General features: G+C 58.0%; 1 protein-coding gene across 5 annotated transcripts in view; it reads left to right on the top strand.

The window, feature by feature from the left end:
- Nucleotides 1-22,798, top strand: part of RGS12 (regulator of G protein signaling 12) — a 120,678-nt gene that overhangs the window by 21,514 nt on the left and 76,366 nt on the right. For 4 of the 5 annotated variants that reach the window (XM_088836575.1, XM_055434135.2, XM_088836576.1 and 1 more), the window contains exons 2-3: nt 5,036-6,976; nt 20,937-21,053. In XM_088836575.1, the coding sequence (XP_088692701.1) occupies nt 5,126-6,976; nt 20,937-21,053 (1,968 nt within the window). In that variant the 5' untranslated portion in view covers nt 5,036-5,125. Of the gene's footprint in view, nt 1-4,314; nt 4,552-5,035; nt 6,977-20,936; nt 21,054-22,798 lie in introns of all 5 variants that reach the window. The other variant, XM_055434134.2, reaches the window with a different exon arrangement.

Here is a 22,798-nt window from a genome sequence, read left to right as displayed (position 1 = left end):
CGCTGGTCTTTACCTCCTTAGGCTGGTTTGTTCATAACTATTTTATTCCCTCTGATGTGATGGCAAATGCTATTGTTTCCTTAGTTTCTCTTTCTGATAGTTCGTGGTAAGTGGTGAGAGTGGGCCTCCTTGTCTTGCTCCTGATCTTAGAGAGGATGCTCTCAGCTTTTCTCCACTGAGTACGGTCTTAGCTGTGAGTTTGCCATATATGACCTTTATTATGTTGAGGTAGGTTCTCTCTAGGCCTACTTTCTGGAGAGTTTCTTTTTTTTAATCATAAATGGATGTTGAATTTTGTCAGAAGCTTTTTCTGTGTCTTTTGAGATGATCATATTGTTTTTATTCTTCAATTTGTTAATGTGGTCTATCACAATGATTGATTTGCAGATACTGAAAAATCCTTGCACCCCCTGGGATAAACCCCACTCCATCGTGGTGTACGACCCCTTTTAATGTGTTGTTGGATTCAGTTTGCTAATGCTTTGTTGAGGATTTTTGCACCTATGTTCCTTAGTGATATTGGCCTTTAATCTTTTCTCTTGTGACACACTCGTCTGGTTTGGTATCAGGGTGGCGCTGGCGTCACCCAATGCATTCAGAAGCGTTCCCTCCTCTGCATTGGAAAGTGCATCTGTGTGAACCTCCACGTGCCCTGACTGGGGACTCGGGAGTCTTCTGGGAGCCCCCACTTGTCTTGACCACCCCCTCCCCCCGACTGTGCGACTGAGGGGGTGGTGGGCCAGTCATGGAGAGAGGGTGGATTTGGGGAAGGGAGTTTTTTTGACTGTTGAGTTTGTGGTACCCTTGAGCTTGCCCAAGAGTTGCGGGTAGAGATCAGAAGGTGGGAGACCTTGCCTGGGGTGGGCATGATTGCCAGGAGAGGGGAGAGAAGCCATGTAGAGGATCCTGGGTGGGGCGTGTACGTGCTGAGTGGCTGGGGGAGAGGACCGAGCGAAGCCAGCTGGCTCGTGTGGCCCTTGGTGGCCGGTGGGAGAGGTGTTCAGAGGCACCAAGGGCTGGGTCCCCGTGTGGATGAGCCCTTAAGAAGCCGCCCGGGGGAGCGGCAGCGAGGCCCTGGGGGAGGAGGCCTTTACCCCTTCCGTGCTTAGAGAGGTTTGGGTATTTTCAGACCCCGGCAGGTGGTGTCCGTCCCCCGACCCCGAGGTGGTGGGGATGGTGTTGAGGGTCCAGGGGAGGTGCTGGCCTGAAGGAGAGGGGGAGGGTGCGCACTGCTGGGGGAGGGCTGGTCGGGGGCGGGGTGGGCTGGTGGTGTCTGTCTTCTAAAGGAAGAGACAGGCCGCAGGGAGGGGAGAGCCGGGCCCCCGGGTGGGTTTGGGTGGTCCTGAATGGCTGGGGGAGAGTGTCAGGGTTGAGGCGGGTGCTGAGGGCCCTGGGGCTGCGAGTGTGACTTTGGAGAGGGGCGGAGAGCATGGTGGGCAGGAGCATTCCCGGGCTCATGCCCGGTGGACTGGAATGGGTGCGGCGGGCGCATCTGGGGGCGCCCTGCAGCGGGGTCTCTGGGGTGCGGGGTCAGCGTGAGGCAAGGGAGGAGCGGGTGGACACGGGTGACCTTGAGCGGGGCTGCTGACTCGAGGAGAGGCGTGGAGAAGGCCCAGGGTGGGGCATCAGGGGGACGAAGGTGCCGGGGACAAGGGACAGTGAGGCAAGGTGGGGGCGATGGCCTGGAGGGCACACGGGGTGACCGAGGCTCTGCCGGGGGCCTGGGCGGGTGGGCGGGTGTAGGGGCAGGGTCATGTTTGGGCGTCAGCATGGAGAGAGAGGTAACAGGCGGCTGAGAGCTCGGGAAACGGGGTTGGCGCTTAGGAGAGAGTTCAGCGGGTGGTCAGGCCACGGGGTCACCCACCGGGGGCTTTGCATTCAGAGAGGAAGCGGGTCCTCAGGGAGCGGGGACAGGGTCGGGGAGCCGGCAGCACCGATCTGCAGGGAGCGTGGCGGGGGGTGCCTCCTGGGTCCCCGGGAGCTGCCGGTGGGGCTGCAGACACCCTCAGAAGCTGCTGCTAAGGGGGCCTCTGGTTCCTCGACCCCTGCCCAGGGCTCTTCGCAGGAAGGGACCGTTCCCTCCTGACAGCCCTGTGTCTGGCCCTGTCCAGCGCGTGGCAGGCTGCTGGTGACACTGACGAACAGGTGATGGGCCTTACTGACACTGGTGGGCAGTAAGTTGGGGGCAGGCTATGGAAAAGGGGCCCTTTCAGAGTGAAAGCTGGGCAGGGGCGCGGCTGGGTGGTGGCGGTGCGTGGCCTGAAGTGGCCTCGATGAGCGCAGCTGCCCGCGGTCCTCCCGGGTGGTTCGGGCCCTGCGGCTCGGGGAGGCAGGTGCGCTGGAGTGGCCGCGGAGCAGGGCTTGAATGGACTGGGGGTTGAGGCGGCTGGGGCGCAGGGCGGTCGGCGTGCATCTGGTGTGTGTTCAGGGCCGTGTGTGTGTGTGTCCCTGAGGGGTGTCTGGGGGAGGTGGTGCCAGGCAGGTGTTGGTGTCAGCAGCCGGGGTGGTGGCTGGAGGTCCCTGCTGGGAAAGGGTGGCGCTGGGGCTGGGTTTGAGGTGCAGGGGTCTGCTGGTGGTCTCCTCCCAGCACTGCTCCACTTCCTCTAGGAAGCCCTTTGTGTGGGGAGTGGGGAAGCCCGGAGCCGCAGGTTCAAGCCCAGCTCTGATGCTGAGCAGTTCTGCAGCTGCAGACAACTTACTCCTTTGTGCCTCTGTTTTCTCATCTGCAAAATGGGAGTGACGGTCACACCTACATTACAGTGACATCTTACACACACCTTCCCAAGTGTCACGTCCCCAGAACAGCGCTGCCAGGAGTCCAGAATCAGTGCCACCGGGCTGGGGTGGGGTTGCCGCCCGTGTCAGGGAGGGGCTGCTCCCTCCGGAGGCCCCCGCGGGCCCAACCCCCACCTTCCAGGCCCAGTGCTCTGCTCTCTGCTGCCCTCATTGAGGCCCCGCTCTGAATCCCAGCTCCTGCCTCCCTCTGACGAGGACCCTGTGATCACGTCCTCCCCCACCCCGTGAATCCAGGGGGACCTCCCTCCCGGGACCCTTCCCTTCAACACATCTGCAGGGTCCCCCTGGCCACGTGAGGTGACAGGTCCCAGGGATCTGGACGTGGGTGGCTCCGGGGCGTGTTTCAGCCCACACCCCTTTAGGAGGTCCAGTGGGAAGAGTGAAGCACAGTGCATGGCAGATGTTGATACACACCTGTCCAGTGATGGATATTAATTCCAGTCATCATATTTAAAGGATTAACTTGGCATCACTTAGATATTAAATAATATGGTGATTTGGGGCTTCCCTCATAGCTCAGTTGGTAAAGAATCTGCCTGCAATGCAGGTGATCCCGCTTCGATCCCTGCGTTGGGAAGATCCGCTGGAGAAGGGATAGGCTACCCACTCCAGTATTCTTGGGCTTCCCTTGTGGTTCAGCTGGTAAAGAATCCACCTGCAATTCGAGAGACCTGGATTTGATCCCCGGGTTGGGAAGATCCCCTGGAGGAGGCAGAGGCTGCCCACTCCAGCATTCTGGCCTGAGAGTTCCGGGGTCGCAAAGAGTTGGACACGACTGAGCGACTCTTACTTTAGAAATAAATTAGTCTTTGTTCATCATAAAATAATTAAACATACGTCCCACAGACCATTGTTCTGTCATCCTTGAAGCTGCGCTTGTGGTCGTGTGATAGTATGCTCCATTTTGTCCAGTTCTTTTACTTTTTTGGTGTGGATGCTTCGGTTACTTTGCGTTAGGCTTCGGTTACTAGAAACTGTTTCCCAAGACCTGAGACTTTCCTCTGACAATGTTAAAACAATTGTTTAACAAGCACACTCTTTAAAAGCACTGTTTTCTCATATCTTGGATCTTCACAGTGCAGTTTACGCAGTGTGTTGCTTTCGGAAGTGAGCTTTAAAGGGTTTTGTGAGGAGAGGGGTTCTCCCAGGGGGCCTGACTGCCCTCATAGCTGAGAGGCCCATGCGCGGGGCTGGCCCTGGGCTGGCATCCAGGAGCTGGCGTGTCGGGAGGGCCCCCAGCACCGCCACGGATGGGGGCTCCCTGTGCCTCCCTGCTCTGTCTGTGCTCACACCCTTCTGTCCGGGGCTGGATTGAGTGTCTGCCCAGCAGAGCGGCCCGCCGGGCTGGCCCCCAGTCAGAACCCGGCTCTGAGTCTGTGACAAGCTTCCCTGGGGACACGTGTCTCTGTTGGTCCATGTGTGTCCTCGGGACGGGGTTCTGGAAGCTGGGGCCCGTCTCCCCTGGACCCCAACCCCTCCCCCACTGGACCTTCTCTGATCGCTGGTTCTGCTTTGCAGCTTCTCGCTGTGGTGGATCGGAGCCGAGAGGACGGATGTGCCGAGTCCTGAGTGTCCTCCTGCTGGAACCCGGGGTGGCCTTGGGGACCCCGACCTGGGTTTGCCTCTGCTGACGACCAGTCCTCCTCGCTGTGTGGCCACCCCCCCGGGACAATTAAGGACAGATTCCCGTGCTCCCCGTGCTTGTCTCGCCTGTACGCGGGGTGGCCTCCACCCTGTAGTACTTGTTTCAGGCTGGTGTGTTTTCCCCACACCGTACCTTGTTCAAAATCAGTTACTGGAAAGAGGGCTGCGGATGTGAGAGAAACCCAGCAGACGCCCCTTCCTGGGGGTGGACTTGGTGTGGATGGCAGTGGTGATCGAAGCCAGGCTGGACTAGGGACGGCCTCTCCGCCTTGGGCTCTGCAACCCCCCTAGGGCGGAGTAGGGGCCCACTGGAGCACTGGGGGTTCCAGGACGCGCCTCTCCACTTCCAGACCCGAGGGGGCAGGTTCTGCTGGAGTCCTGTGCCCCTCACACCGGGGGTGGGGTGGGGCGCAGTGGGGGTTGGAAGGACAGCAGACCTGCCCCTCAAGGGGGCCCCTTGGGCTGCACAGTGACAGCGCCCCTTCTGCGCGTTGACCCTGTGGCGGCTGCGCTGGGAGCTGTGCGTTCATGTTTAAGCAAGCACGCCGTGCAGGGTGCGATCTTCCACAACCAGCTCTCTTTTCTTCTTCCGCAGGGCACCCCTCCGAGGAGACCAGGCTGGCTGCTGGCACCCTCGTGCCATGGGCCGGCCGGTGGGGTGAGCGATGTGCCCGGCGCCACGGACATGTTCCGAGCGGGGGACCCGGCGCCCCCGCGCCTGCGCAGCGTGGAGGTGGCCCGGGGCCGGGCCGGCTATGGCTTCACGCTCTCGGGCCAGGCGCCCTGTGTGCTCAGCTGCGTCCTCAGGGGCAGCCCCGCCGACCTCGTGGGTCTCCGCGCCGGCGACCAGATCCTGGCCGTCAACGAGATCAACGTGAAGAAAGCATCCCACGAAGATGTGGTGAAGTTAATTGGGAAGTGCTCTGGGGTCCTGCACATGGTGATCGCGGAGGGTGGCGGCCACCTGGAGTCCTGCTCCAGTGATGAAGAGGTCGGCTTTTACGAAGGAAAAGCCTGGCTGAAGCCCAAGCTCGACTCTAAGGCTTTAGGAATAAACAGGGCAGAGAGAGTTGTTGAGGAAATGCAGTCGGGAGGGATTTTTAACATGATCTTTGAAAACCCTGGCCTCCGAGCCAGCAGCTCGGAGCCCCTGAAGCTGAAGCAGAGATCGCTTTCAGAGTCGGCTGCCGGCCGGTGTGACCTTGCACACGAGAGTGCGCGTAGTCTGCACCCCAGCCTGCCTTCTAAGGAGGAGGCGCCCAGAGCAGGGAGCCACGGTTCTGCTTTCGGCGTGGGGCTGGAGGCCCCTGAGGACTTTGGGCTGGATGCAAGTATTCTCAATGTGGCCATGGTTGTGGGCTACCTGGGCTCCATCGAGCTGCCGTCCGCCGGCTGCAGCCTGGAGTCGGACAGCGTGCAGGCCATCCGGGGCTGCCTGCGGCGCCTGCGGGCTGAGCAGAAGATCCACTCGTTGGTGACCATGAAAGTCATGCACGACTGCGTGCAGCTGTGCACGGACAAGGCAGCCGTGCTGGCCTGCTACCCGGCCGAGAGGCTGGCCTTCAGCGCCGTGTGCCCGGACGACAGGAGGTTTTTTGGGCTGGTGACTATGCAGGCAGGCGACGATGGGAGCCTGGCGCAGGAGGAGGACGGTGTTCTGCGGACGTCCTGCCACGTGTTCATGGTGGACCCCGACCTGTTCAGCCACAAGATCCACCAGGGCATCGCCCGGCGTTTCGGGTTTGAGTGCACGGCCGACCCTGACACCAGCGGCTGCCTGGAGTTCCCTGCGTCCTCGCTGCCCGTCCTGCAGTTCATCTCGGTGCTCTACCGGGACATGGGCGAGCTGATCGAGGGCGTACGGGCCCGGGCCTTCGCCGACGGGGATGCCGACGCCCACCAGAACGCCAGCACCAGCAGCACCAGCGACAGCGGCATCGGGAACTTCAGCCCCGAGGACAGGAGCGGCCGCGTGCTCGTGCTGGACCTGGGCGCCACCTCCAGCAGGCACGGCCCCGGCGGCGGCTGGGAGGGCGCAGGCGCGAGGGGCCCCCAGCCCTGGGCCGCCCCCTGGAACGGGGCCTTCTGTCTCGATCCCGAGGGGGCCCCGTTCGAGGCCGCCCCGCAGGCTGACAGGTGCCGAGACCTCGGTAAGCACCTGGGCCCTGCTCCGCACGTGGAGGGCCCTCCCGCCCCCCTGAGATGTCCGGTCCCGCCTTCCCGGAGGGGCGCTGCGGGCCCTGGCGGCGGCTCTGGCCAGCGGTGGCTCCCGGTCCACGTGCTGCAGGAGTGGCAGTGCGGCCACGTCAGTGACCAGGAGTCTTACACCGACTCCACGGACGGCTGGTCCAGCATCAACTGCGGCACGCTGCCCCCGCCCATGAGCAAGATTCCCGCCGACCGCTACCGCGTGGAGGGCAGCCCAGCCCAGCCCCCGCCCAGCACTCAGCGGAGGGACTGGGCCAGGAAGGCCCTTGGCGTGCAGAACATCTTCGGCCCCCACCGAAGTGTTAGGAAGACCAAGGAAGACAAGAAGGTGAGCCTGGAGGGGGTCGGGGAGGCGAGCGTGGCTCCTGACTTGGTCAGTTACTGGTGGACGCCGGCACCTGCGCGGCCCGCTTCCTCCCGCCCGGCCCGGTGGCCTCTGGCGGCCTCTTGGCACCTCCCTTGGGCTCACCCAGGCTCTGGGTGGGGCCCAGGCGGGCGTAAGGTGGGACGGGTGGCGGTGGAGGGGTGGTGAGCGCCCTGTCGGCGAGAGGCCCTCCTCCCTGCTTCCCACCCTTTCCTGCTGCGGCGGGTGCCGGGGGGCAGGTTCTGGACGCTCAGCCTGCTTCGTTCAGGACGGGGAGCTTCCCCACGGCGTTTCCTCCACCCAGGAGGTGCTGCCACGAGAAAAACGCCAGCTGAAGTCAGCCGCAGACAGTTTGGGCTAGGCTTGGACTGTGAGACCCTTCAGTTCAGTTCAGTCGCTCAGTCGTGTCCGACTCTCCACGACCCCATGAATCACAGCACGCCAGGCCTCCCTGTCCACCACCAACTCCCGGAGTTCACTCAAACTCATGTCCACAGAGTCGGTAATGCCCTTAGTCGTGCCCAATTTCTTTGCAATCCCGTGGACTGTAGCCCGCCAGGCTCCTCTGTCCATGAGATTTCCTAGGCAGGAATACTGGAGTGGGCTACCATTTCCTCCTCCAGGGGTCTTCCCGACCCAGGGATCGAATTGGCAGGTGGGTTCTGTACCATCTGAGCCAGACCGGGCCCCCAGCATGTCCTGGCGGGAGGGGTGAGATGCGGGGTGCCACTAGAACAAGGAGGGCTGGCTCGCCACTCAGCTGGTTTGAGAGGAACTGTTCTCAGAGGACCTTTGTGATTTAAAGTACCTTTTCCGTGTTTGTTCGCACCTTTGTTCCCAGAAGCTGAACATCCCCGGAAGGTGTTAGCGGGTCGGGTGGGGTCAGACTAGAGGAGGGGCTGGGCTGCGGAGTCTGCGGCTGTCCTCCTCAAGGCCCGACCCCTTCCTAGGTCTGATGTGACACACTTGAAAGAAAACCTACAGGCAGAGGAGAGGACGGCCTCTCAGGGCTTCCCTCCCATGGCGACCGGGCGACCCTGTGCTGTGTCTGAGCGCAGACCAGTGCTTTTATAAACACGGCTGTGATCACAGCGCCTGACCACATTCCCACCGTGGCCCGGCTCGGGGATTCTGCCCTTGAGGGCCCCTCCCCCAGGTCAGCTGCCTGGCCGGGCCGCCTTCCCACCTCCTCCTGCTGGGCCTCCTGCAGTATGGACGGGTGGGCGGCAGCTTCCGCCTGGGCTTCCCTGTTGGGTTGGGGAGGGGTTGGGGAGGAGAGGCTTTGGAAGGTGGCCAAAGCGTGATCTGAAGTATAGGCTCTGGCCCTCTTTGAGTACATGCCCCGCGAGTGGTTTCCCTCCACTGCCACTGTGTCGGGGAACCGTTTCATTGACTGGAGCACAGGGTGTCTGTCTGGTGGACGGCAGCGCACCTCACGTCTGTCCACTTGGTGGGAAGTACCTGTCGGCCCCGTCCAGCTCCACGCTGTCTCAGGCTCCTCGGGGACGGGGGTGTGACCTGAGGGACCCCGAGACAGTGGTGCTGTGCTCCTCCAGGCAGGTGACTGGTCCTGTAGGGGCTAAGGACTTGTCTGAGGTCAGCCATCAGGATGAAGCAGGTTCATGATTCAAACCTTGGGCTTCTTTCTGTTTTTCAAAAGGCTGTCTTTTAGAGCCGTTTTAGGTTTATAATGAAATTGAGGCGGAGGCGCAGAGTTTCCTCTGTTCTCAAAGGTGCACAGCCTCCCCCTGTCCCTGTTCCCGCCGCGGGACCTTTGTCGCCATCAGCAGTCCCGGACTCCAGCTTCTTCTCGGGTCTCTCTTGTGCTGTGTGCTCTGTGGGCTCGCACAGAGGCACAGGAACGTGGGTCATGCAGCGAGGTTGTCTCGGCCTTAAACCACCCGTGCTCTGCCTGCCCCTCCCGCCCTTCTGTCCGCCCCTGGCCGCCGCTCGGTCTTTTCTCTTCCGGAATGCCAGCCTAGCACGCGGCATGTAGCTTTCTCAGATTGGCTTCTTTCACCCAGTGAAGTGCATTTGAGTAAAAGCCTTGTCTTTACATGGCTCGTTAGCTCATTTTCCTTTAGCACTAACAATATTCCACTGTCTGGAGGCATCACGCTTTATTTATCCATGCCCCTCCTGAAGGACCCTGTGGCTGCTTCCAGGTTCTGGCAGCTCCGACTAAAACTGATCTCAGCATCTGTGTGCAGGTTCCTGTGTGGGGGTAAGTTTTTGACTCCTGTGGGTAAGCGCCAAGGGAGTGAGGCTGCTGAACTGTGGGCTCAGAGTGTGTTCTGCTTCGTAAGAAAGTATCTTCCGAAGTGGCTGCACCATTTTGCATTTCTGCCAGCAACAATGAAAGTTTCCGTCGCTTCATGTTCTGGCCCCAGTTGCGTGTCAGAGTTCAGCATTTTGCCATTCTGACACTTGTGTAGTGGTATCTCATTGTTTTAACTTGCATCTCCCCGATGACACGTGATGTTGAATGTCTTTTCCTATACTTACTTATCATCCGGGTATCTTTGGTGAGGTGTCGGTTAAGATCTTTGGCCCGTTTTTTATCAGATTGTTCGGCCACACTGCATGGCACTTGGGGTCTTAGTTTCTCCCGACCAGGGGTCAGACCCGTGCCCTCTGCATTGGAAGTGTGAAGTCTTAACCCCTGGGCTGCCAGGGGAGCCCTGAGTCCTGGATTGTTTGTTTTCTCCCTTGAGTTTTAAGAGCTGTTTGTTTGTTTGGATGGTGGTCCTTCATTGTGTGTGTCTTTTGCAAATATTTTTTCCCGTTCTGTGCATTGTCTTCATTCTCTCGATACAGTGTTTCACAGGGTAAGTGTTCTTTATCTTGATGAAGTCCAGTGGCTTGCCGTTCTCGCTTTGATGGGCCGTGTCTTTGGTGCTGTGCCCAACTCACCACCGAGCCCACGGCCGCTAGATTCTCTCCTGTGCCCAACTCACCACCGAGCCCACGGCCGCTAGATTCTCTCCTGTGCCCAACTCACCACCGAGCCCACGGCCGCTAGATTCTCTCCTGTGCCCAACACACCACCGAGCCCACGGCCGCTAGATTCTCTCCTGTGCCCAACACACCACCGAGCCCACGGCCGCTAGATTCTCTCCTGTGCCCAACACACCACCGAGCCCACGGCCGCTAGATTCTCTCCTGTGCCCAACTCACCACCGAGCCCACGGCCGCTAGATTCTCTCCTGTGCCCAACTCACCACCGAGCCCACGGCCGCTAGATTCTCTCCTGTGCCCAACTCACCACCGAGCCCACGGCCGCTAGATTCTCTCCTGTGCCCAACACACCACCGAGCCCACGGCCGCTAGATTCTCTCCTGTGCCCAACACACCACCGAGCCCACGGCCGCTAGATTCTCTCCTGTGCCCAACACACCACCGAGCCCACAGCCATTAGATTCTCTCCTGTACTGGCTTCTGGGGGCTTTTCGAGCTTTTGTTTCACGCCGACGTCTGTGACCCTTTCGTTACTTTTCTGAAGGGCGTGAGGCCTGTGTCCAGATTCAGTTTTTGGCTGTGGATGCCTGTTGTTCCAGCAGCCTTTGTAGAAAAGACTGTCATCGCTCTCTTGTATTATCTTTGACCCTTTGTCAGAGATCTGTGGTCTGTATTTAGGAGGGTCTTGGACTTCTTTTTAATGTTCTTTCACCTTGAACAAATATGTAGTGAAAACGAAGGCGTTGGCTTAGTCTGTAACAAAAGAACAAGCCCTTGGCCTGGAAGGGATGTCTCCAGGGCCGGGGGCTTTATCTCCTTAGTTGACCTGAATGGGGATGCTGTGAGCTCATCATCTTACTGATAAGGAGAGTAGGGTTTATGCACATCCAGCGACTTGCCAATAGGTGGCATTCGTCTTACGATGTGACGGACACACAATTTATCTAAGTAGTAATACATAACCCACTCCAGTATTCTTGCCTGGAGAATCCCATGGACGGAGAAGCCTGGTAGGCTACAGTCCACGGGGTCGCAAAGAGTCGGACACGACTGAGCGACAGAATGGAACGGAACGGAATACATTGTAGTAAGTAGCACAGTAATAAGTCACTCAGTAGTAACAGATTGTGCGTTCCTGTGTCCCGACTCCAGTCTCTGGACGTGGACCCACTGCTCTCTGCTAAGTGGGTTCTCCTCACTTTAGCGCAGTCGAACCCCATGGCCCCAGCTGCAGTGGCAGAGGCTCCCAGGGTCCTAAGCTGGGCCTCCTCATGTCCCGCCTGGCCTGGCCTGGCCTGAGCTGGCATGCGGCTTGTCTGCATCAGCAGAGGACAGGCCAGGAAGGGATGGAGGCCGGAAGTGCCAGAAATGCCAAGAGGAGGAGGCGTTAGGCTTGGGAGGGAGAGACGCCAGGGATGGCGGGAGGTTGGGTGGATGGTGTCGGGAATTGCTGTTAGTTCCTCTCCATGGAGACTGTGGCTTCAGGGCCTTATTCTGTGCAGAACCAGGCTGCGTCCTCAGGATCCGGCCGGGAGACAGAAAACATGCCTGCGAGTTGAACGGGGAAAAGTTATCAGAAAGAACCAGACCAGAGTTGGCTCACCGCCAAGGGAGTGCGAATGGAACCCTGCGGAGGAAGCAGCAGAGGGGGTGAGGGCAGAGGCTTAGAGCTCAGAGGGGCAGGCCCGCGGGGCGGCGGGCTGGTGGGCGGCGCTGGCCGCTGGGGAGCAGGCTGCCCCTGGGCGATGGCCCAGCGAGAATGTGGCCACGATGGCACTGCGGGAACCAGCGCGGCCCTGTAGGCAGAGTGCTGTCCGCACGGCCCAGCTCCAGTGTCCGCCGCCGGTGAAGAAGGTGCTGAGTGCTCAGTGCTAAGAGGGAGAGCCTGGGACGCCGGCCCCGCCCTGCCCCTGTGCCCTCTGTGCCCTCCCCACAACACCGTCCCCACGCAGCGTCCTCGTGTTTGCTGATGTTCGTAAAATGGCTTTTCTGAGTGAATCTTGTCCACGGCTGTCTTGGTTGTATGTGGCCTCGAGGCCTCGGCATGTTTCACTTAGAGGTGAGTGGCTGCACAGAGGTTCCCCCGCGTGCCTGGAGCTGGTCAGTCCTGGTCTTCGCAGAGGGGCCCGGTGCGCGTGGAGCCTCCGTCACTCAGCCGGGCACCTGTCACCTGCCTGGGCCTTCGCTCCTGACAGGCGGGCTCTGCCCTGCCAACACAGCTCCGGGTGGGCATGGCCCTCCATGGCCCTGAGGAGCTCTGCATGCCCCAGGGGACTTCTCACAAGCTTCTTTCAGCTGCCTCGGCCGGCTGTGCCCCTGAGCGGGTAGCCTGTGGCCCGTGGGGGCGAGCAGGCCTGGCCCCGGGCTGGGAGGGGCCCCGAGGGGCGCGCTCTGTCTCTCTCCCCTGCACCCCCGGGTGCTCATGTTTGCCTCCATGTCATGCCCAACAGCTCTTTGTGTGAAATGTTCCCGTTGGAACTCCTGGCACACAGCCCTTCTATTCTGTCTGCACAAAGGAAGCCAGCTGTTTGCAGGACTCTTGTCAGCGCCTTCAGTCTCCAGTTGGTCCCCAAGCGCTCTCCCCTCTGTGTCCAGATGCCCCTCTGCATTAGGCGCCTCTTCCCGGGCTTCGTCCTGCACGCCCTGGCTCAGCCCAGGTCTCGGCTTTCTGGGCCCCTTGCTGCTGTGAAGCCTGGAGGAAAGTGTTTTCTGACTCTTGCCCGTGCAGGTGGACGCCTCTGCAGGTGTCCTGAGGCCAGTGTCTGAGGTCAGCTGCCCCAGAGAGGCTCAGGCGATGCAGGAGGGGAGGCTTTCAAGGGTGAGTCATTTCCAAACTGGCAACAGTGGTCGTCACCGAAATTTGATTGAATAAAACGTGCTTGCTGACAGTGGAGTGAAGACTGATCCCTACAGTAGGCTACATGCGCTCATTTGCAAGTGATGGGTTTCAGTCTGTACACAGGGCTTTGTGTGGCCTGAACCCACAGGGCTGTGCTGCCCGCTGGTCGGCCTGGGTGGGCTGCCCAGGGCCGGCATGGAGGCTACCCCTTTGTTAGGAGCCGTGTTCTTCCTGTCGTGCAGTTTCCATGGTCCCATGTGTGCCTGCGCTTGAACTTGAGGTTGAAGACAGCCGCTCCACAGGGGTGAGACAGCGCCTATCCACGTTCCAGCCTGCAGGGGAACAGAGCAGGCGGCAGGAGGGGGTCTGCAGGAGGGGGGCAGGGGGGTAGAGGCCAGGCAGAAGCTGCAGGGACCCTCTTGCTGCTCCTCACGGGCCCGGCCTCATCACGTGACTGCACCTGCTGCAGGGGAGGCGGGTGGGGTGGAGCGTCACCCATGGGCATAGCCCTCACGGTGCAGGGAGCGGGAAAGCCGGTCACAGGTGCACGTTTAATAGGGTCCCGCTTTTGTGTAAAGCATTTCAATACCCCTTAAATAAACCTATGCATTTTAAAGCATTCACATGTTTCTGTGTAAACATACAGAAGAAACTGAAAGGAGACGTTTAGGACTAGTTACTCAGGGCAGCAGGTGGAAACTGGGGAGGGTCCAGGACACTAGAATTTTATTTTTTTGTTGTTTTGATTTTGTATTATGGGAATCTGAATATGTTTTACTTATCTGAATGCATTTGAAGAAAAAACTTAAAATTATTTTAGTAATTCTTTATTAAGATCAAAGTGAGGATTGGTGCTGGATGCTGTATCGGTACTTCTGTGGCTTTGCTAACTACAGGCTCATCCGTCCTCTCGTGAGGACAGTATCATTGGATTCAACAGACTGACCTCTCTTCTAGTACAATGAGGGGAAGTTTTAAAATAGACGGTAAAAATAAAAATCTAGAGAATACTAAACAGGCTGGGTGAGGCTCGGTGATTTAACTGCCTCTAAAAAGAGCGGCTTTGCTCTTACCCCCTTGTAAACAGCGCCCTTGCTCAGCCTCGCCTGGCTCTCCGAGAGCCAGTGGTGGAGGAAGCTGGGGACGATGGGGAGAGTCAGCTGGTCTGGGAGATAACAGGGCCCGCCCCGCCCACTGGTGGAGGGGCCCTGCCCCGGGATGGGACGCGGGGACGCGGGGACGGGATGCGGGGATGGCCCGTGGGGACGGCATGCCTGGACGCCGGGACGGGATGTGGAGATGGCACATGGGGACGGCATGCCTGGACGCGGGGATGCTGGGATGGCACGTGGGGACACGGGGACGCTGGGACGGGACACTGGGACGGGATGGGGCCCCTCGGCTTCCCGCGCTCACTCGTCCCGCATGAGGCGGTCCTTCCGACCGCGTGCACCCCATGCTCCCCCGGGGGGAGAAGCGCTCGGCCCCTCCTGGACCCGGCGGGGCAGGGCTTCCAGAGCAGCTGGACGCCGTGTGGAGCACGGAGATGGGAGGACACCCAGGTGGAGGACACCGGCAGCAAGGGAGCTGGCACACGGCAGGGCCGCCGCCTCCTGTTCTTCGGCTTCAGACAGTTGCCAGGAAAAGGGAGAATGTTCCCAGCTAAGTGGCCACCACGTTCCTGCCAGAATCAGAAGCGTCTGAAGTGTCTGAATCCCGTATTGATTAGTTTTGCTGTTTCCTAAGCTTCAAATGGCTTTATAACACAGTGTTCTGTAGCTTGTTTTCTAATCACTCAAAGACTTATCCACGAGCTTATCTTCACCTGTAGTTCGCCGTGGTGCTGCTGCTGCTACGTCACTTCAGTCATGTTAGCTGTAAAATAACCCGTGTGTGAGTGTTCCACCACCACTACCACACGTGCGCACACACACACACTCTCACAGTCACTCACCCACACACACTCAAACACACACAGCCATTAACAGAGTGACAGACGATGCTTTGGTGAGCGTTCTTGCACGCGTCTCCAGGTGTGAATATGAAGGCCTTTCTCAGGGTGTGTCACAGAATGGCAGGGCTGCTTGGTAGCTTTGTAGCAGGGCCGAGTGTTAAGCTTTTGTTCCCTGTGTCCTTTCCTATCGACAGTAGACGGGTCTCTGGGGCAGGCGCAGATGGAATTACTGACGGACAGTTCTGCCAGTGTTGTGGCTCCCAGTGTCCAGTCCTTGCCCCGGGCCGGAGCAGTGAGAACCATATCCGGTGTCACCCTGCTTGCCCCCCCAGACAGGGGTCCAGGAGCTCAGTAAAATTGGCTCAGAATGCCCTCACCACACAGAAGCACGCTGTTTTCCCGACAGCCCTGCACCCGCTCCTCTAAGAGCTCAGGCTGCCCCGCATGCTTGCCAGAACTTGCCCTTGTGAGGCTCCTCCACATTCTGTCAACCTATTGGTTGTAAAGTGGTATCTTGTTGTTTGCATTCCCTCGATCACAAAGATGTGACTTCCTCTTTGTTGAGGGGCCTGCTGAAAACGTGGCCCATTTTGCTGTTGGGTTGTCTTCTCTGATTGGCAGGAGTTACAGATTCTGGCTGTTAACCTCTGCCAGTTGTGTGCGGTCCCTGGATGCCCTCTTGGTGCTGTGTCGCCGGGATGAGCAGAAGTTCTTGGCTTTGATGTTCTCCAGCTTGTCAGCCTTTCTCTTGCACTTTTGATTCAACACATTCACTACTATCCTGAGCTCTGAAAGAGTTTCTCCTTTTTTTCCCCTAACAGTTTATGGAGTTGACTTTTGTGCGTGGCATAAAGTGGGTGACAAGTTAATGTTTTCCTCTATGTGGACAACTGGTTGGAGCACTAAATTCTTGCTCTCAGGAGGCCGAGCGGTGCCCTGCGCCACGTGTCCCCGTCCCTGTGGGTCTCGGTTCTTTGACCTCCACTGTCGTACCCCAATCACCCTTTACATTCAGAATTGTAGCTTTGCATCTAATGTGCCTTATCTGATCTTGGCTTTGCTTGAGCCTTGCTCTTTTATACAGATTTTATAATCAGGTAATAAATTCTCCAAAAAAAAATTGCTATTGATTGTTTTATTGGGACAGCATATCCAGGGTGAACTATCCTATGTCCTATCCTATCCATGAAAGTGGTATCTCTTGTCATTTATTTAGATTTTATTTTCTTTCAGTAAAATCTTATAGTTACCTTCATAAACATTGTTGACTACATTTATTCTTAGATCGTTTGACCAGACTTGTTTCTAGATACCTTATATATTTTGTTACTATTATTAACGGTACATGGCAACCCACTCCAGTGTTCTTGCCTGGAGAATCCCAGGGACAGGGGAGCCTGGTGGGCTTCCATCTGTGGGGTCGCACAGAGTCGGACACGACTGAAGCGACTTAGCAGCAGCAGCAGCAGCACACAGAAATTGTACATGTCAGCGTCTGTGATGTTTAAAAGGACAGTGGATTTGCTTCTATGTGCAGCTGCCTTGCCAGGGTTACTTCTGTTCCTACTTGTTAATACTTGTCATCATGAATGGGTGTTGAATTTTAGTCTTTCTTTTTTGGTTCTTTTGCACTCATTGAGACAATCAAATGGGCTTCCTCATTTAAATGCTAATATGGTGTATTATACTGGTAGAGTTTCAGTATTGAGCCCAGCTTGCATTCCTGAGATAAGCCTGACTTGTGCTTGTCTTTTTATTCGCTGGGTTTGGCTTGCTGGTATTCTTGTAGCATTTTTGCGTCTGTGCTTTAGAGTGAGACAGTTGTAGTATTCCCTTCTCTCGTTGTTTAGTTTTGGTGTCAAGTTTATTCTAACCTCACAAAGTCATAAAACCAATGGTGGCATTTTTCTCCCTCTTTCTTTTTGGCATATTGAATCTTTTGTTTAAAAACCTCTGTTAGAGGTGAAGTGTGTTTTGTCTGTTGTACATAGCTACACAAACCTTCTCTGAGTCAGCATGTTCTGTCTTTAGTAAACTTTTCCATTTTTTCATGTTTTAGGATTGTTACTGTGAGTGGCGGGTAGTTGGGTGTGTCCCCTGATGCCATGTGATGTTCGGAGACTTAGGAGTAAGATTGGAATGAACTGGCGAATTTAGTCCGATTATGTTGATTGCAATCACTGCCATGTGTAGTGTTGGTTCCATGACGTTGCCCGTGCTGTCTGTAAGTCTGCTTTTCCCTGGGCTTCTCCTTTCCTGCCTTGTCTGTGTGCTTTGTGTCCAAGGCTATGGTTGGCTTCCTTCATCAGCTCCTTTATTGGCTGAAAGTTCTGCCACACACCATGTTTCCTTCTTTTAAACAAGTGTCTGTTTTCACTCTTGCTGACTGCCTGTCTCTTAGATATTCTTGAATAAACAAGCATATTCCTTAATTTGCTGTCTTGATTGGACTGTCCTTCTGTATGCATTCTAACTGTTGCTTCTTGACCCGCAAGCAGGTTTCTCAGGAGACAGGTGAGACGGTCAGGTATCCCCGTCTCTTTAAGGAATCTCTACAGGCAGACCCTGGTGCTGGGAAGGTTGAAGGCGAGAGGAGGAGGCAGGAGAGCGTGATAGACAGTCACTCAATAGACGTGAGTCTGAGCAAAGCCCTCGAGACGGTGAAGGACAGGGGGCCTGGCGTGCTGCAGTCCATGGGGTCGCAGAGAGTTGGACACGACTGAGCGACTGAACATCAAGAAGCACATTTGCCCTTTTCTTTCTTGAGCAGGAGATCCAGTCTCGGCTTCTTCCTTGAGAAGGTAATTTGCAGTGAAGAGGGGCCCTTCCTCAGCTCCCGCGTCACTTGAGTCACCTCTGCGTGTTTGTCCAGGGCCATGTTGGAAGTGGAATTCTGTTGGTTCTGAAATTGACTGGATATTGGGCTTAGACTTCTTCCTGACGGCAGAGTTTGTAGGAGCCAGACCTCGCGAACTGTGCTGGCTGCTCGGCTCTCGTCCCTCAGCCCCGGGGCCTCCTCCTGTGCCGGGCTCGGGGACGGACGGGTCTGCGCCCTCCTCCCGGGTCAGCTGGCTCACTGCCCAGCTCTGGTCACAGCAGCTGGGGGCCTGCAGTGCTCCCCGCTGCCCACGTCCAGCGTGCGGTTCCCCACCTCCCCAGGCCTCTCTGCCCGACACCAGCTGTCGCCCGTGCCCCCGAGGGCCCGAGTCCAAGGCCGGGGTCCTTCCGTGCCCGCCCTGTCTCCCCGCAGGCTCAGACAGCTTCTCTTCCTGCGCCGCCCCGGCCTCCTGGCACCGTGGGTCCCTTCTGCCTGCTCGGTTCTCTGGTGCCCGGCTGGCGGTTCTTTACAGGGATGCTCTGTGAGGTAGTCGGGGTGGCTTTGCTTTCTGACTGGACGCTGAGAGGTACGTCAGCTGGAAACCTCGCTCCTCAGAGTCTCCTGGGGAGCCTTCAGGTGACCTGGCCTCCGTTGGGAGCTAGACAGCCCTGTGCGCTGGGGTTTGTTCCTCGAGCACTCCCGGAGCGCCCGCCGCGTGCCCTGCGCCCTTGAGCAGGGACCCGGCCCTGCTGTCCGGGGCTGCTGGCCTTGTGTCTCCACCCTTCAGTCGGGCATTCCTGGCTCTGATCGTCGAGATGAGAGCTGGGTTCGGCCCCTGCGGTCCCGAGCGGGCCCTTCTCTGCCTGTGGCTTCTCACCTGCAGGCCGAGGAGGCCGGACGAGTGGGCTACGGGCCCTTCCGTGGGCGGTGGGAGGGCAGCGGCCAGGTTCTGCCCTCACCCCGCCGGCTGTCTCCCTGCTCTGGGCCCCGTCTCGGGGGGACGCGAAGGCGGCCCTTGGGGGACCGTGCTGAGGTCAACAAACCTCAGCTGAGGCCAGGGCAGCCCTCGGCCTGCAGGCTGAAGAGCAGACTTGGGAGAAAGTGGGCCTGCGGGCCTTGCCGTGACCGCTCCTGCATGTCAGTAGTTCTGTCTGGGGAGAGCCGGTGATGTGGCTCCAGCAGTGTATTAACACCCAGAACTGGGTCCCCGTCATGCCCGGGGCAGGGGGTGGGCCGGGCAGGAACTCTGGCTTCGCTGAGAGCTGCAGCTCCTCCTGCTGTGGGGCGGCACTGCGGGGCCGGCTCAGGCCTTCCCTGACGTCCCAGTTCAGCTCCAACCTGTGCACGTCCAGCATAGACGCCGCCATGAGGACGCCTGGCCCGCGGTTATTTCGCCCTCCCGTGTTCCTCAAGCAGGTGTTCCCGAAGGGAGCATGGAGAGCAGAGGCCCTGCAGCCCCTGCTGGGGAGGTGGGCGTGCTGGGGGCCTGTGGTTCCAGGACCGCCTCCCCTAGCGGGGCCTGTTTATGGAAAACAGGGCTGAAGGAGGGTCTCGAAAGGGTGCACTGTACTGGGGGTGGGCCCGGGGGGCATGGGTCTGCAAAGGGGTCGCTGGATTCCAGTACATCTCGCACACTCAGCTCGGGGCATATTTTTTGAAAATATTAGACAAATATTGCTCAAGAGTATGTCAATAACTTGCTGGCAAGGCCCAGCAGTGAGCCGAGGTGCTGCTGGGGGTGGGAGGGAGGGGGGCGGGGGGGCGGGGGAGGGGGGCCTTCGGGATGAAGGGAAGTGCCCGTGAGGGTCCGTCAGTGTCGCAGAGCCCTGCTGGGCCAGCCGGGTGCCTGTCCCCTGGAGCAGAAGCGTGGTTGGGAGCACAGGCTCACCCCTGGTTGGTGGTTGGTGGAGGCTTTTGGAGACCAGGCCCCGAGCACATTCGGGCCTCCGGGAGGAGGCAGCGTGGTGGGTCCCAGGCCCGTCTGGGGATAAGGAGGTCTTCTGGGCAACTTGGCTCCTTAGAGGCCAAGCCCTGCCCCGCACAGCCTCACCTCTGCATGGCTCCACGGCCGCTCCCTTTCAGGGTGACACTTCCGGGCCCTCGGGGGTCTGGCTCTGGCCCAGCACCCTCACGGCCTGCTTCCCTGCCCTCCGCTGCCCTGAGGCCCTGCACCGCAGTCCCGTGGGCATCACATTGCCCAGGGATCTCGGCGGGTAGGCTGGCAGCACAGCCCCGCCCAGGGTGGAGGCGCAGAGATGAGGATGAGCCTGCGGGGATGCGTCTGCGCCCAGGCTCTTGCTGGGACGTGGGAGCTGAGGAGGGTGTGTTGATGCGTTACTGTGCCGGGGCGACGATGAGTCTGAGGAGCCCCGGTCGTCTCTGCGTCTCCTCTCCCTGAGTCGGCCCCATCCTCCCTCTGCCTCTGTCTCCCTCCCTCCTTCCCTCTCTTTCCCGGTAGTTCAGGATTTCCTCTTGCTCCGGCTTACATGCTCTGCTCCGGGTGGCTTTTCTGGACCTTCAATACTCAGTGTTTGCAGCACGGCCTTGCTTGGACCTCTGTCCCTGGCAGAGGTGCGTTCAGCAGGGCATGGGTACGTCTGCAAGGTTGGAAGTGCAGAAACTCAGCCCAGAGGGCTTCACAAGGAAGTGCTGCACATTTTATCTTTCTGCAAGATGCCTGGGTTCCCCCCGCAGGTATGGAGTGGAGAACCTGAGGTCTCGAAGTGTTTATAAACTTGCAACTTCTGTGCCTGAAGCTGGTCACTTAGGATTTCGCATACCCAGGAAATCGGAGATTTTCAGCTGTGATGCTTTTTATTTTTAAAACGTGATGGCTTATTTGCTGAACCACATTTGGGGAGACGTCTGGCATAATGGCAGTGAATTAATTCTGACCATTTCCCAGAGAAAGAATGAGATGTGTTAATGGTTGGTTGTTTCATGCCATGGGGCTGGTTTGGTCTTCAGACACCAGCTGAACGTCCCGAGACTCTTTAATTTCCTAAAACACTTACAGAGTTATGTGAAAGCACAAACTTGCCGAAAACCAGTCTGTATTACTAACGACTTCCTCCACCCCTTGAGCTTTCCCTAACACGTGCTCGTGTTTTTCCCTTGCCCGTGGACGCGGGCTTGAGGCTGGGTCGCCCTCTGGACGCGTGGCTGGAGGCGGCCCAGTGAGCGCGGGGGTCCCTGGGTGGCCCTCTCCAGCGTTGTCTTTCCGTTGCGGTGACTCACGCACCGAGGGACTGACCGGGAGGCCTCCCCTCCTCTCCGTCTCTCCAGGCGGCGCCCTGCGACGGGCAGAGCCGGCGTCTTCTCCCAAGCAGGTAATGGGTCTTTGTCTTTGTTCCAGGGCTCCAAGTTGGGGCGGGGCATTGGACTCGTGCCCCCGGCTCCGCGTGCCTCCAGCCGGAGGTCCTTCGGGAGGTCCCGGAGGCTGAGCATCACCCGCTCCCTCGATGATCTTGAGGTAACGTGACTTGAGTGTTTCTTCCTTTATTCTCCGGGTTTTAAGAAATGATACATCTGAATCTGCATTGACTCCCACCCTTCCCTTCCCCCTCTCCCTCTCCGGTAACCGTGATCTTCAATGTGAGCGTTCGTGCACGCCCAGCCCCTCCCGCCTCATCTCTCCCCACCCAGCCTGCCTGACCGTCTCCTCTGCTCCTCGGCCCATGCAGAGTCACGAGAAGCCCTGTGCCCTCTGTGGGCTGGACATGAACCCTCTGGGGCCTGTCGTGACCTGTTACTCAGCCAGACTTGGGTCCCTTTGCGTGATGCACAGGAAAGCTCATCCACTGACTCGGGCTGTGGGGAAGGACCGCACAGCCTTTACTGTGGCCCCAGACAAGGGGAGCGGGCAGCCCATGCTCAGAAGACCTGGACTCCTGCTGGGCTTCAGGGGAGGGGCTCCCGGGGCAGCTCTCCGGTTGGTTGGTGGTGAGGCAACAAGGTGATGTTACGGGAATCTCAGCCATCTGCCTTCTGCTTCCAACTGGTCTGGGGTCTAGGTGCTGGGGGGCAGCATGCAGTTCTCATCTTCCTCCTGGCGAGGGTTTCAGTATCTTCATAATAGCTCAGGGACGTGGCTCAGAATATTTTCTGCAGCCCTTGAGGAGAAACTAAAGGTCCTTGACTTTGTTTTATGGCTAAACTGTTACTGTTTTGTTCTGCTTGACAGTTTTCTGTCATTTTCGTGCTTTCCCACTTCTCTGTTTGAATCTGCTCTTTGGGACTGGGGGAAAGCCAGGAGGCGAAAGCTTTTCTCCAAACAGGAGGTGGGGGCGCAGGAGGCTGAGCCCCAGGAAGGCCTCTAGGGGTCCTGCTCCTGTTCATACCCCCTTTTAAAGACCTGGTTCTGAGCCGCAGGTCCTGACAGTGTCACCGTATGTGGCTCTTCTCTGTGAGTTGAAAACATGAACAGACTTCACTCCTGGCAGTTCTCGGTTTACAGAGAAGCTTAGCAGGAAGAACTGAGAGTTCTGCGTGCGTGCTGTGCTGGGCCCGTGACTCTTCAGTTCAGACTTGCGTGGAGGCCGCCCTGGTGCCGTCATCCGGAAGGTTTGGCCGGATGGAGGCAGGCTCGCAGTCACCATCACACGGAACAGTCCCTCTGCCCTGCACCCACGTGCTCCGCCTGCTCACCCCTCCCTGCTTGCCCTCAACCCTGGCAGCACGGTCCTTTAACTGGTTCATTTTGTGTGTTTTAAAATTTTACACAAATGTAATTCTACTGCATATCTTATTCTGTCAGTTTTAAAACACTGTATCGTGTTTTCAAGCTTTGCCTGGTAGTTTTAGTTTACTTGTTATGTTAGGAATGATTTTTATTCCACTCTGCTGCTGCCTGGCACTCCATGCAGGGTCGGGACAGTCTTCTCTGAACAGGTCGTCAGTGGACGGTGGGCAGCAGGGGTCCGTGTGCTCACCGTTTTGGGCATCAGGTGGCTGTGACAGCTGTGGCCGAGCCCATCCAGGGTCTGCTCACCAGCGGGACGTGCCCCGCCCCTGCTCCCTGACACTTGGGACTGTCGAACTGAAACCTTCCTGTGTCAGTAAAATGCCAGCTCATTTTAATTTGCATTTCGCTGACTGTGAGTGAGGCTGAGCATTCCATCGTGGGCTCTTTGGCTATATGAATTTTCCCTGTTTTGAATTAGTAACCTATTTATGTCCTTCTAGTTTTTAAATTTTTATCTTATTTATTATTTTGAA

The sequence above is a fragment of the Moschus berezovskii genome, chromosome 5 (genome assembly GCF_049115385.1).
Source record: "Moschus berezovskii isolate FMDL1 chromosome 5, NW_MosBer_1.0, whole genome shotgun sequence".
Lineage (NCBI taxonomy): Eukaryota > Metazoa > Chordata > Mammalia > Artiodactyla > Moschidae > Moschus > Moschus berezovskii.
The sequence above is the reverse complement of the archived record's forward strand: the minus strand, read 5'-3'. Positions and strand labels throughout refer to the sequence as shown.